Genomic DNA, 13,734 nt, shown 5'->3' with positions numbered 1-13,734 from the left:
GCTCTATGGATGAACTGATCAGGGATATTTGCGTACGCTTTTCCCCCTCTCCCTCTCCTTCCATATCTAGTAAACAAATTGAGTCAAAACAAACTCAAACTCATACTAGTAGCACCAACATGGGCAAGACAACCTTGGTACACAACACTACTAGACCTGTCAGTAGTACCCCATGTCAAGTTACCCAACAGGCCAGATCTGTTAACTCAACACAAACAACAGATCAGGCATCCAAACCCAGCATCGCTGAATCTAGCAATCTGGCTCCTGAAATCCTAGAATTCGGACATTTAAACCTCACACAAGAATGTATGAAAGTCATAAAACAAGCTAGAAGACCATCCACTAGACACTGCTACGCAAGCAAATGGAAAAGATTTGTTTGCTACTGCCATAATAAGCAAGTTCAACCATTACATGCATCTCCAAAGGATGTAGTGGGATACTTACTACATTTACAGAAATCAAATCTAGCCTTCTCTTCCATAAAAATACACCTCGCAGCAATATCTGCATACCTGCAGATTACCCATTCAACTTCACTATTTAGGATACCTGTCATTAAGGCGTTTATGGAAGGCCTAAAAAGAATTATACCACCAAGAACACTACCTGTTCCTTCATGGAACCTCAACATCGTCTTAACAAGACTCATGGGCCCACCTTTTGAACCCATGCACTCTTGCGAAATGCAATTCTTAACGTGGAAGGTTGCATTTCTCATTGCCATCATATCTCTAAGAAGAGTAAGTGAAATTCAGGCGTTCACTATACAAGAACCTTTTATTCAAATACACAAAAATAAGGTAGTCCTGAGAACCAATCCTAAATTTTTACCAAAAATTATTTTACCGTTCCACTTAAATCAAACGGTAGAACTACCAGTGTTCTTCCCACAGCCAGACTCAGTAGCTGAAAGGGCACTACATACATTAGACATCAGAAGAGCATTAATGTACTACATTGACAGAACAAAACAAATTAGGAAAACAAAACAACTGTTTATTGCATTTCAAAAACCTCATACAGGAAACCCAATATCAAAACAAGGTATAGCCAGATGGATAGTTAAGTGCATCCAAACCTGCTACCTCAAAGCAAAGAGAGAGCTGCCCATTACACCAAGGGCACATTCAACCAGAAAGAAAGGCGCTACCATGGCCTTCCTAGGAAACATTCCAATGAACGAGATATGTAAGGCAGCCACATGGTCTACGCCCCACACATTTACTAAGCACTACTGTGTAGACGTGCTATCCGCACAACAAGCCACAGTAGGTCAAGCCATACTAAAAACTTTATTTCAGACTACTTCCACTCCTACAGGCTGAGCCACCGCTTTTGGGGAGATAACTGCTTACTATTCTATGCACAACATGTGTATCTGCAGCTACACATGCCATCGAACTGAAAATATCACTTACCCAGTGTACATCTGTTCGTGGCATTAGTCGCTGCAGATTCACATGTGCCCACCCGCCTCCCCGGGAGCCTGTAGCCGTTTGGAAGTTATCTTCAACATTTGTACATTTGTAAATATATTACTTAAACCTTATTTGGTACATACTTATTCAATCCATTGCATGGGCACTATTACTAACATACACAACTCCTACCTCACCCTCTGCGGGGAAAACAATCTAACATGGAGTCGACGCCCATGTACAATGGAACAAAGGAGGAGGAGTCCCTCGGTCTCGTGACTCGAAAAGACTTCTTCGAAGAAAAACAACTTGTAACACTCCGACCCAACACCAGACGGCGGACTATGCACAACATGTGAATCTGCAGCGACTAATGCCACGAACAGATGTACACTGGGTAAGTGACATTTTCATTATGATACAAGTTACTAATTGAGTTTGCACGCTCTCAAAGCAAGTCGAAATGTTGGTGAATAGGTCCCATGGGACATTTGTTTGACTTATTACACTTACTCTGGTTCTCGTGGGCATTCAGGTTGGTCCATGTGTAGTATACATAAGTCCTCTAAAAAGCACTTCAAAATCTAGCCAAGCCTTTAACATTTTGCCACACAGGGTACTCTGTGCCAACGTGGCAAATGACCCGTCCACCATTATGTGCAGTGTGGGGACTGTAATGCATTTGTCAATTGGCGAACAGAACATCTACCACGTTCTGACAGCAAACAAAGGTGTTGAGCAGGCATGATTTCCTCAAGTAGAGGAATTAAAATTCTGCGGCTTCTTGCCTAGCGCAGTAGTGGCCTATGGAAGGTAGGTATCCATACACAGCCATTGAAAGTTTTACCTAACAGCAGCTCCACCTCAGTCAATTTCCCAGTACTTCACTTTTATATGGTACAACATAAACAAGTAGGAAAACACAGGGCTGGCTGAGATGGGCACTGGGGACAGCATACACGACTTTCATGCCTCTTTCCCCGCTTAGAGCAGACTTTGCAACGACAACATGATGAAGTCTTTTTAGGTGTTTCAGGATTGTGATCAGCAAAGTGTTGCCCCTGCAGCCTTGCTCCATCCTCCGGGCTTGTGAACTTCAGCCATCTGACCCCAAAACCGGGATGGGGAAAGTGCACTTGTCATGAATTGTAGCGAGCACGTACACATAACGCCTAACTAGAACTTGACTGTGAGCAGTTCATTGGAACCACAACGCAGTGTTCTGAGATTTCTGGATCTTTTTACAAACAAACTCCTGTGGTAATCCTTTGTGGCGACAACTAAATGTACTGCAGGACACAGGGCCAGCTTTGTACTGCTCACTTAACAGCTCTACTCCCATATAGAAATTGTCCACATAAAGGTTATGACCTTTGTGAAGGAGTGGATGGGCAACCTCCCATACACGCTTTCCTGTGACTCCTAGCATGGGAGGGCAACCTACAGGATTTAGAACTACTGGCTTAAACCATCCTTTTAAAACACTAATCCTACCTCAAAGGCAGATTTGTTGGTTTGTGCTGGTGTGTGCATGTGAGTTGTATGCTATGCTATACATACATACATACATACATACATACATACATAGATAGATATATACTGACACACACACACCACGCACACACACAACACGTTGGGCTGTGAAGGACCGACTCCCTAACAGTTTTCCTCTATTTTCATTATTTTTTACATTTATTTATTCACTTATTATCCCTGGAGGAGGGAGAGGCCCTCCCGGTTCGCGAATGTCACAGACGGGGAAGGGGGGCTGGCGACAGGAAACGCAGAAGTGATTCCACAGCTTCTGTTTTTTGTTTTTTTTTAAATTTAATTTAAAGGCATACTCCTGCACTCGCACCAGAGCTATTAAGCCCTTCCTGATGTTGGTCAGTGGCCGACAAATGCACCTGTGAGGGTGTCCGTGTGACCGCCATTGGCCAGCAGCATACACACTTAAGGGGTAAAGGTGGAAAATCGAATAGCAGCAGAGAGAATGTGGAGCATAGGCCTCTCTCATCTAGAAGTATTTTTAGGGAATTAACGGGATCCCTGAAATTGAAGGGGGAAGTACAGTTAGGAATGTGCTGAAGGAAGGAAAGGACCTCTATTTTTAGTGGAGCTCGAGTGTATTGTTGAAGCCAAATTTACTATGCATTGTGAAAGGTAAGATGCGATGTAAGATTAAAACATTTGTGGTCATAACGGGCTTCCAGGTAGTAGAGGGGTAGCACATGTGAGTCTTCTGCACTGAGTGCTGACAACTGTGGCTACAGAGTAAGCAGCAGTTTCCGTTTATAGCCTGTGTGGCTGTAAATGCACATGTTCTGCATAGACTCTAAAGCAGTTTCTTCCCAAAGGGGCGGCTAGAGAGCAGATGATGCAGATGTTTTCAAAGTTCTTACATAGTTTGGCCAAGTAAAGCTTTTTGATAGGCTTGGATGTACACACCGTAACTTCTCAGCCCTTTCTAAGGTCACTTTTAAATGCGGTCACAGATGAAGCGTACACCATCCAGCAAATAGTCGTAGACTTTCATCATCTACTCCCTCTGTTTAAACCCCATAATCAACTCTGAGTTCGTAGTCATGTTCCTTTTAGGATGGCCTCCTACATTGCCATCCTCTCATGCGAGACTGCACGTTCAATCACTCTGCGATTGCCTCATGGCTCAATGGTCTTAAGCGAAGGGTCGCTGATAAGATCTAGTGTTGGTAGAAGCAAAAGTGCACTGCTCTCTGCGGAACACAAGCAACTTGGTGCAAAGCAAGTTTTTTGCAGACCCAATTCCACAGGAGACAATTGCAGCAAATGGCTGTCTCGTGTACATCTCAACAAAATCACAGTCCAGAGGATGTACTCTATGCAGGAGGGCCACCACATCAGTTACCTGGAACTACTTGCCGTTCATCTATCCCTCAGCCTTCCTGAAGTCATTTGCGGCATGATAGTATTCATCAGGACAGCCATTTTAGCTATAGTTTTCGACAAGTTGTTTTAGCAAACTAGGCCTTCCGCTGTGCACTTATACCTAGATATGTTTTATTCTAGATTTGTTATATTATTTTAACAATAGCCACATTTGCGGTCTTGTTGTATTTTTCTCCATCTACCTGTTCTTTGCCTAGGTCCGCACTGCGTTCTTAAACAAGGCATTTCTTTCGCTCTGTGCTTTCTCAAGGCTGCAGTGAAATAGGTTGCTGGCAAAAGTGGTACGCTTTGTCTCCAGTGTTCACAGAAACGTACACACTCTTGTGTGGGGATCCTTTCTTGGAACATCAGCTGTTTTATTATTTAAAAAAACTACTTTGACCCATGTATGTTAGAGGGAGATTCCTGCCAGATGACCACGGCTGTATGCTGATTGCTACGCTGCAGCTGCTTATGTAGACTACAGGCCTCTTGCTCAGGGATGTCTTCTTCCGAGGGGGAACCTGAAGGGCAGAATTAGGGGCTTAACATGCTGTGCTCTAACATAGCATAGGTAGGAACTATCCTTACTAATCTTAGTGACACAATTGTAGCGTTATTTTTGTGTTTTACTCTCCTTGTCACAATTTTAATCCTATTGTGCTTCATTGTCCTAGTTATTGCAATACATGCTCTAATATCTAAGATGCAGTTGCTTCAATAAAACCTTATTGAACCTTACTCTGCCTCTGATTGTCCTTGCATACGTGTGACTAATGTACCTGAGAGAAACTGATGAGATCTGAGTGAACACGATTCCCCTGAGGAGTCATTTTGTGTCATGCGCCCGGTTGCCCAATCATCCCCGCTCTTGGGTGGAAATGAGGAACTGCTAATTAACCGGAACAAACCTGGATTAGGCCGACAGGCGTCACCTGGAGCGGGATCAGACTCAGTACCCCGCAGTCCAGGCGATTCTGCTGCCCAAATCCATTAGGATAATGAGAACCTACGCAACAATATCACCACCATATATTAAATTCAGAAGCAAGACGGGACACACTTCCCTCAGCTCTCCTGTTTAGCACAGAGAACCTAGCACCGGGCACTCAGCCACAACATTCACCTCATGGTGGTGCATCTGCCAGGGGTTGACAACAGCTTTGCAGACCTGCTCAGCAGGACGCATAAATAAGTCCACAAGCGGAAAATCTTCACTTGTACTTCCAGCATTGGGGTACCCCACACATAGACTTAATCACCACCCCAAAAAATGTTTCCACTGCCCATAGGCAATGCACTGTAGATGAATTTGCCAGGAATAGTTGCCTCGGCTTTTCCAACTCTCCCGCCAAGTCCCTTCGTGGTGAGGAAACTAAGGCAAACGTCACTAAAACTCATCCTAGTAGCACCAACCTGGGCCAGAGAGCTGTGGTACTCCAAACCTCTGGAAATGTCAGCACAAGAGGCTTCACTTCAAGTCAGACCTTCTCACACAGAGTCAAGGTCAGGTCAGCCATCCGGTTCCTAGGCAGCTCAACATTGCAATTTTGTAACTGAGGTCCCAGAATCTGGACGCCTTGGACTTCCACAAGATTGTATGGCTTTTGTTTTTTTAAGAAGCCCAGTATGCTAATTGTGGGTATAAACATTTACCAGCAACAGACACTGTGGTAGTCCCGATTAGCAGTATCCCAGTTTGCTACCTTCTAAACACAATGATACCAGGCAAGAAGTGGGGGTAACTTTGTAAGAAAGATGCTACTTCCCTCCACTGAGTTTTAATTCCATATGAGTCTAAGGTTTTGGCTTGGGTTGGCCTCTTATTTTCTTTGGATTAGCATCTTTAAAGACAGAGCTAAGCAATTTTTTTCACCTCCACTTTGACTGCTCGGCGATGCTTGAGTCTAGTCCTTTTTGGAGTCCTCGCACAGTCCAGAAAAGGTAGTAACAAAAGGATTATGAACCAGGATTTTAAACATTGAATTGTGTCTAAAATATGACTTTGTGCATGGCAACTGTAGACATTTTCAGTTTTCCCTTTCACTTCTCCCTGCATCCCATCTATTCTCCATGCTCACAACTCCCATTTGATGCACCACCTTTTCTTTAACCTCCTGATGAAAAAGCACATGGCAGATGGATAGTGCCAGCCATCAACCCACCTCAGTCCCAAACTACTAACTTAATTTTTAGTGCTGCAGAAGTAGTTTACTGCCATTGTAGGAGTAAGAATGTTTTGTAATGGCAGCACAGCTCTCCAAAGTCACCCAGAGGACTTTTGACTCCGCATACAGACATACATCAGCATGGGTCAGTGTTGCCCCAATTGAGCTTTCTATGTGTTTTCGGTGATCTGCCTGTTCTGTAATCTGTTTAGATAGCTGTAAATGCTACTTTATTCTGAATATCACATGTAGGAGAACAAGTTAGTCCTGTGTTTGAATATGACATATTTCTGTAGACATCTCTGTGTAGTTTCTAATATTGTAATTGTTGTCTACTTTAGGGGGCAGGAGAAATGATAAATGAAGCTGCACTTGCTATGGAATATGGAGCATCTTGCGAAGATATTGCTAGAGTGTGCCATGCACATCCAGTAAGTAGTGTTGTATTTTGTTTCCTCGAGAAATCACAAATGTTCCTCACTTCTGTCTTCATATCTGTAGCAAACACATTCTTCCACTGCCTCATCCTGTTCTTTTATATACCGTCATTTCCCATTTTTCCCCCCAAATTACTATCTGGTAGCTTGAGGAATTCTTATTGGTTCCCATCTCACGTAATCACATCTTCCCTGGCTGCCATAAACATTTAATATAGGTTTACAGGGTACAATGAGGCATCAAACAAAGCATAAACATGACCTGAGTGCATGTCCACAGTCCCTTACATCTTATCTACACCCCATATGGCACTTTAAGAATTGTTGTATTTCACTGGCTCAGCTCAAATTAAGAGTCCAGGCCTGTGCCCAACCCCACAAGGCCCATTTACAGGGGCCACACTTGTTATTCTGCTGTCCAGCAGGAGAAACAAACATCTCCCTACACAATAGTGAGTAGTGATTAACCTAGGTCCTGGGAAAGGAGGAATTGGAGAGTAAATCTGCATCTGTGAATTAGCTTATCTGATAGAGACTTCTAGCTCCAGATTCCTTAGCTTTGAAATTCTCCCCAGGAGTCAGACTGGATCCGGAAGATTTTCATGAGCAGTACCCCTGCACGCCGATAGGTGGCGTTGAACGCCTGTGCGTTCATCGACAGCGGCATCCGTGCCGGAAATGATGTTGTGGGTTTGAGGAAGCTGGCTCCCTATATAGTGCACTAAAATGAAGTATACTGTGCAGACAGTCTAATGGATTCTCAGTTGGTATTGCAGAGGCAAAAGTAGATAGGGCTAATGCTCTATTTGTGGTAGTTTGGGCACGCAGTTAGGCTTATCAGAGGGTAGTGCTAAGCATAGAGCAATAAATGAGAAACATACTCAAAGAATGAATCAAAGGCCAAATTACAAAAATAGCATTTCTTTTTTTTATGTTTCAAACCCAAGAACCTTGTAATCAGCCAAGTAGATTTACAAGCATAAATACTTTGCAGTTTAAAAAATCAACACAATTTTTCAGTTTAGCAATGTTAACCTGTGGAAGGAAAACAGAAATTCAGTTTTGCAGGTAAGTACACGACTTACAAATCCAGTCTTCAGGGTTTTTCAAGAGTGCACCCACAGCAGCACAGGGGTTGCCGGGTGCAGAGGCAAGCTGACCAATGTTAACCAATGGAGCCTGGGGGGTGAACGAAGATGTGCTGCCCAAGCTAGTAAAGCGGTGTCAGGTGTCGATCTCCTGGGGTTGAAGTAAGCAGAGGGGGGCCACAAGGCAGCACCAAACTTACACCCTCAGCAGCACAGTGGCAGCCGGGTGCAGAGTGCCAATGCAGCGTCGGGAGCCCAATGCAAATCAGTGGGGGAGATCAATTTTGGGGTAAGGCTGCAGGCTTAGGCCAGGAGGGTGAACTAAGAAAGCCCACAGCTGCCCAGGTAAGTTCTGATGCTAGGGGATGTAGGGACACTGAAGGTCCAGCACCCTATAAATGTGCCAAAGTCACACCTGACTCCCTCTCAGACGCCCCCTTTCATCTGAGCTTTTCTCGACACAATGCAGTTTTGGGCTTCTTTTCCTGAGCAGGAAAGTCTATGATACCGATGTTTCAGCCTCTAACCTGGATTTTGGTGAAAATGACTCTGGGGCTGCTGGGCCTCATGGTCTCCTGCATCCTGCTGGTGGCACAAGTCAGATGGCATATGCTGGCCCAGCAGTGGGACCTGAAGTTCTAGTGGGCAGCGCATTAGGGGAATCTCTCCAAAAAGGTCCAGATCTCGGAGTGAACTGCAAAAGATCTGCAGTGATGGTTGATGAACCACAATTGGGTCAGAGGCAGATTCCTCTCCTTTCCCCCACCAGATCTGACAGTAGTGACAGATGTGTCACTCCTGGGCTGGGGCAGCCAACAGGGAGAAGTGGAGATCAGAGACATCTGGTCACTAGTGGAAATGGGACTCCACATCAATATGCTGGAGCTCTGCGCGATTCGGCTGGCATTGGAGGACTTTCTCGCCTCTATCAAAGGAAAGATGGTGCAGGTGTTCACAGACCACACACAGCCATGTGGTTCTGCAACAAGCAGGGCAAGATGGGGTTGTGGATTGTTTGTCAAGAGGCTCTTCATCTTTGGACGTGGCTGGAACATCAGGGCATATGAACATCTAGTGGGCTCTGTCAATGCCACAATTTGATGATCTCAGCTGAAAATGTGTAGCAGATAATATATGGTGTCTCCATCCAGATGTGGGGTAAGGTCTTTTTCAGCAGTAGGGATGGACTTGGTTAGATCTGTTCACCTCTGAAGAGCTCATGCAATGTCATCCGTTTTCCACATTGGAGTTTCCAAGGTGGCAATCGTTCTGAGATGCTTTTCGTTTCAAGTGGAGATCAGGCCTTCTGTACACCTTTCCACCCATACCACTCCTGCCCAGAGTTCTCATGTAAGATCTAGAATAACTGGGCCCAAGTAATACTGGTGGCTTCGTACTGGGAATGGAGAGTCTGGTATCCCAAGCTGCTATGCATGTCCATCGATCCTCCGATCAGACTGCCCCTTTGGGAGAATTTCGGTCACATCAGCAGGAGAGGGTTCTGCACCCAAACCATTCCACTCTCTGCCTTCTTGTGTGGAGATTGAGCAACCTGCAGTTGGCACCCTTTGACCTTCCTCCCTAAGTCTGCAACATAATCTTGGCAGCCAGGCATCCCTCCACTAAAACAATATACGCCCGTGGTTGAAAGACATTTGTGGCATGGTTCAGATACAAGTCTGTTGACCCCCTTTCTGCCCCTCTCCTTGAGGTCCTTTTGTTAATTTTGTCATTTGCTCAGCAGGGCTCTGCTCAGGGCACACTTTAGGGATATTTGTCTGCTATTTCTGCTTTTTTGCAGTTGCCTGATCAACTTTATTTGTTTAAGTCTCCTATTATACATAGGTTTCTAAAAGGTCTTATACATCTTTTTCCTCCATCCCCATTCATTATGCCCAAAGGGATCTGAATTTGATTCTGACTTTTTTGACGTATGCTCCTTTTGAGCCACTCCACAATTGTCCTTTCAGGCTTCTCACATTGAAAACAGCCTTCCTTGTGGCAATTACATCTGAATGCAAAGTGAGTGAGCTGCAGGCATGGTCATCTAAGCCGCCATACCTTTCTATCTATCCTGACAAAATGGTGTTTCACACTAGGGCCTCTTTTCTGCCAAATGTAGTCACACCCTTTCATGTAGGCCAATCCATCACTTTGCCTACTTTTTACGCACCCCCACTTCCTTCTAAGGAAGAGGAGAGACTCAACCATCTGGGCCCAAAAAGAATGTTGGCGTTCTACCTTGATCGTACAAAAGAGTTCCCAGTGGATGACCAACTCTTTGTAGGGTATATGGGTGCGAAGAAGGGTCAGGCAGTGCAGAAGCAGACCATCTCTAAATGGGTTGTACTGTACATTAAGATCTGCTTCACACTGGCCGAAAGCAACTTCCGAGGGTTTGCACGCTCATTCTACCTGATCAAAAGCTGCAACCACCACGTTAGCACGTGGAGTTCCAGTCCTGGACATAAGTCAGGCAGCAAGGTGGGCATCTCTGCACACATTTACCAAACACTACTGCCTGGACAGTCAGGTCCATAGGGACAGGTACTTTGCCCATTCGGTACTGCAGAATTTTTTAGTTTGTACTTGGTTTGCAGATCCACCAACAGGGATGGTATTGCTTGGGTATCTCTTCAAAGGTAAGGAATCTGCAGCTAGAAGTCTCCATCAGATGGTCAATTTATGTACCTTCTGTTACGCCTTATCAGGTAGAAACTATATCTAGCTGCAGTTTCCTTATGGACCCACCCATCCTCCTGCTCTGGAACATTTCTAGGAGCAGGGACTGCCCTTTGAGGGCCTTAGTTTTGACACACCGTTAGTGTTTTTCATGACTGCAATACAGGCGTGGAAAGATGTGATAAGAAACTGATGTCAGCGCACCTGGGCGGCGTCTATATAGGTCCTGCAATGTCATTTCCAGCACAGTCACGCCAATAGTGGGGACACAGCTGATCGACACAACCTATCGGCATGCAGGGTACTGCTTACAAAAATCTTCTGGGTCCAGTTTGACACCTGGGGAGAATTTAACAGTAAGGATTCAGCAGCTAAATAAACTCTCTGCTAGATAAGGTGTTACCAAAGGTAACTAACTTGTCCATCACACTGCATCTGGACTTAAACGGCCCAGGTCAACAGAAACAAAAGAAGAGAGCCAGGTCTCTGGAGCCAAACACAGCGGGGGCTTGCCTTTGAAGTTTGGGAAGGTTCAGGCAGCTGTCAGCTCAGAGTAAATTTATGTTCTCAGGGAAACTCCTGCTGGTGAGAACTTGAAGTTGCCATGTTAAATTGTCCCAGCATGTTGTGCAAGAGGATTGAACTAGCTGTGTAGAAGTCGAACATAGGACAGGTTTGACACAGAGAGCCCTAAAACCACGGTCCCACAAAAAGTGCCCCTTCACAGGGCCAGAAGGCCTAAGGAAAATGCTCCCTGTTGCTAGGGCTGACATCGAGGGGCAAATTGAGCCCAAGAACTGCAAATTCAGCCCTGCAGGGACCGAGATACAACCTTGCTCCCCGGTGCACCGGTACAGAAAACAAGTCGCAATTCTTTGCCATTTTTTGCTGAAACTCCCCGGGTAAGGCTAGACCTCTCGGGTCTGCACATCACCATTGAATTTAATTTGGATGGGGAGGGGGTGTGCATGGGGTACCCTCCCCGAGAAGGATTGCAGCCCGAGGCTCTGTCCTCTGGGGCCCAACACAAAACAGTAAGGTCCCAGGGAACCCCATCACCCCAGGCCAAAAGAAGCAGAGTTTGGGTTCATTGCCTGCCCGCTCCTTCCCCAGACCAGTGCTTGTGTCTGTGAGGGGACAGGACACACCAGCATATTGCCCCCTCCCCTTGACTAGAAGAGGATTTATTTGCTTCTCCCTCTGGACAGAAGCAAAGATTAGTAGTTTGCTGACCACCTGAGGCAGGAGCATAAAAGGATGCTGCTGGATCGAACATCTGTCAAGCTAATGCTTAAGAAACCAGCCAGGGTCAAGGGCCATTGCTACCACCTCCTCAGTGGGTGTCTCGTGTGGGTCCGGGGCACCAAGAGCTTTAAAAAAAAAAAAAAGAAGGAAAGAAAAAGTAACACAGCTGCATGTAGGGTAAGCCAAAGACCAAGCGAAGCCACTCATTACATATTCACCGCTTCAAGCTGGAGTGACACATAAGCAGGAGCGCGGAGCCTAAAATGTGCATATTTGTGGCATGTGATGCCCTGGGATGGGCATCGGCACCACCAGTGTTTGTACAGCTTATTGCGGGAGCAGGGAGGGCTGAAAGAGTGCGGCAGCCCCACAAGAAATATTTCCAGAAAAATCACCCACAGTCTCCCGGGGACTATACTTAAGCCAGAGGGATTTTGCTGCTTTTCAGGGATTTCCCTCAGCCTATGCTTATGCACGTGGGCTCGGGAGAGCAGGGACCTTAATTAGTGGCACCTGGCGCTTCAGTAGCACGTTTTACATTTCAGTGCTTTATTGACAATGTTCAAGGCTAATAGAGCAAGATTTCATAATATTGGTACCGCCCCATTCGACTTCAGTCGTTTTGAATATTGGTACTGTTGGCATTGATTTCAGTGGCGAAATATGGCATGTTGCTGCTTTTACTAATGGGGTGATACACTGAAAAAGCCACTTGGCCTGCCTTATTGATAATGGCAACCCCTTTTATTGTGATATAGCATTTAGTATAAGTGAGGGTCAGTGTAGTTATAAGGTTCAGGGCTCGTTTTAAGGCTGTAATGTCATGAGGGTGTCACTAAATGTATTTACATCCACCTGAATGTACATATTCATAATTTAATGAGTAATGTTATGGTTACGTACCAATGTGGTGGGGTTATTCCTGTACACTATCTCCTTTGAGTAGGCCTTGGAGTGCTCTATTTCACCACTCCAAAGTGTAAAGAGCAACAATTGGCTACTTGTTTTCCAGTAAAGAGAATCTTTCAGGCTTATTACTTGTGAAGTACTCGCACCCTTCTTAACTAATGACCCAGTTTCTTACAGAATATTTTAGGTTTGGTATTTTATTTTCATTATAATTGTGTTAAGGCATTGCATCTTCATACTGGTTATGGCTGCACTGATGATGATTATGCTGTATTAAATAATAATCGTTTTTTTATTTTATTTTCAGACTGTATCAGAAGCCTTCAGAGAAGCTAATCTGGCAGCATCTTTTGGCAAAGCCATCAACTTTTAAAAAGAGTGTTCTTTGTAAATAATTCCCTATACAAATCATCGGGTCACTTGTATGGAAGGCTTAGCAAATGGGACTTTGGGACTTGACTATTATTTTTGTCTTAAAATATTTAATAAACAAAAAAACAAATATGCTATTGGAAGAAGTGTAACTGCAAAACACATTTGCACTAAATACATGTACATACTCTTGTTTCTTGTGGTGGTGAATTACTTAAGAAATGTTAGGTGTTTCTTAAATACTCTTATGTGTCTCAAACATTCATATTTTGTAAATGGAATCCATGAAACATTTACATTGCTTTCGGTTACAGAGGAACGTACAGCTAAAAATACGTTTCCAATGTTTTTATCTTCTTTAAAACAAAGTTAAAGTCAGTTCAGTAGTTTGGTATGCTAACCTTGGGAGATTTGATAATCGTATCCCACAAAGGTGCAACCTAATAAGGAATGACTTGAGTGACAGTTCAGATGTGTTACAATTCAATCAGAACTCCCATGT

The 13,734-nt window shown here is 44.6% G+C and overlaps 1 protein-coding gene across 1 annotated transcript in view; it reads left to right on the top strand.

The window, feature by feature from the left end:
• Window positions 1-13,424, top strand: part of DLD (dihydrolipoamide dehydrogenase) — a 208,998-nt gene extending 195,574 nt beyond the window's left edge. Inside the window, exons 13-14 of the mRNA XM_069229823.1 lie at window positions 6,841-6,930; window positions 13,168-13,424. Of these exons, the coding sequence (XP_069085924.1) occupies window positions 6,841-6,930; window positions 13,168-13,233 (156 nt within the window). The 3' untranslated portion in view covers window positions 13,234-13,424. The remainder of the gene's footprint in view (window positions 1-6,840; window positions 6,931-13,167) is intronic.
• The last annotated feature ends 310 nt before the right edge of the window (window positions 13,425-13,734 follow it).

The sequence above is a fragment of the Pleurodeles waltl genome, chromosome 4_1 (genome assembly GCF_031143425.1).
Source record: "Pleurodeles waltl isolate 20211129_DDA chromosome 4_1, aPleWal1.hap1.20221129, whole genome shotgun sequence".
NCBI lineage: Eukaryota > Metazoa > Chordata > Amphibia > Caudata > Salamandridae > Pleurodeles > Pleurodeles waltl.
The sequence above is the reverse complement of the archived record's forward strand: the minus strand, read 5'-3'. Positions and strand labels throughout refer to the sequence as shown.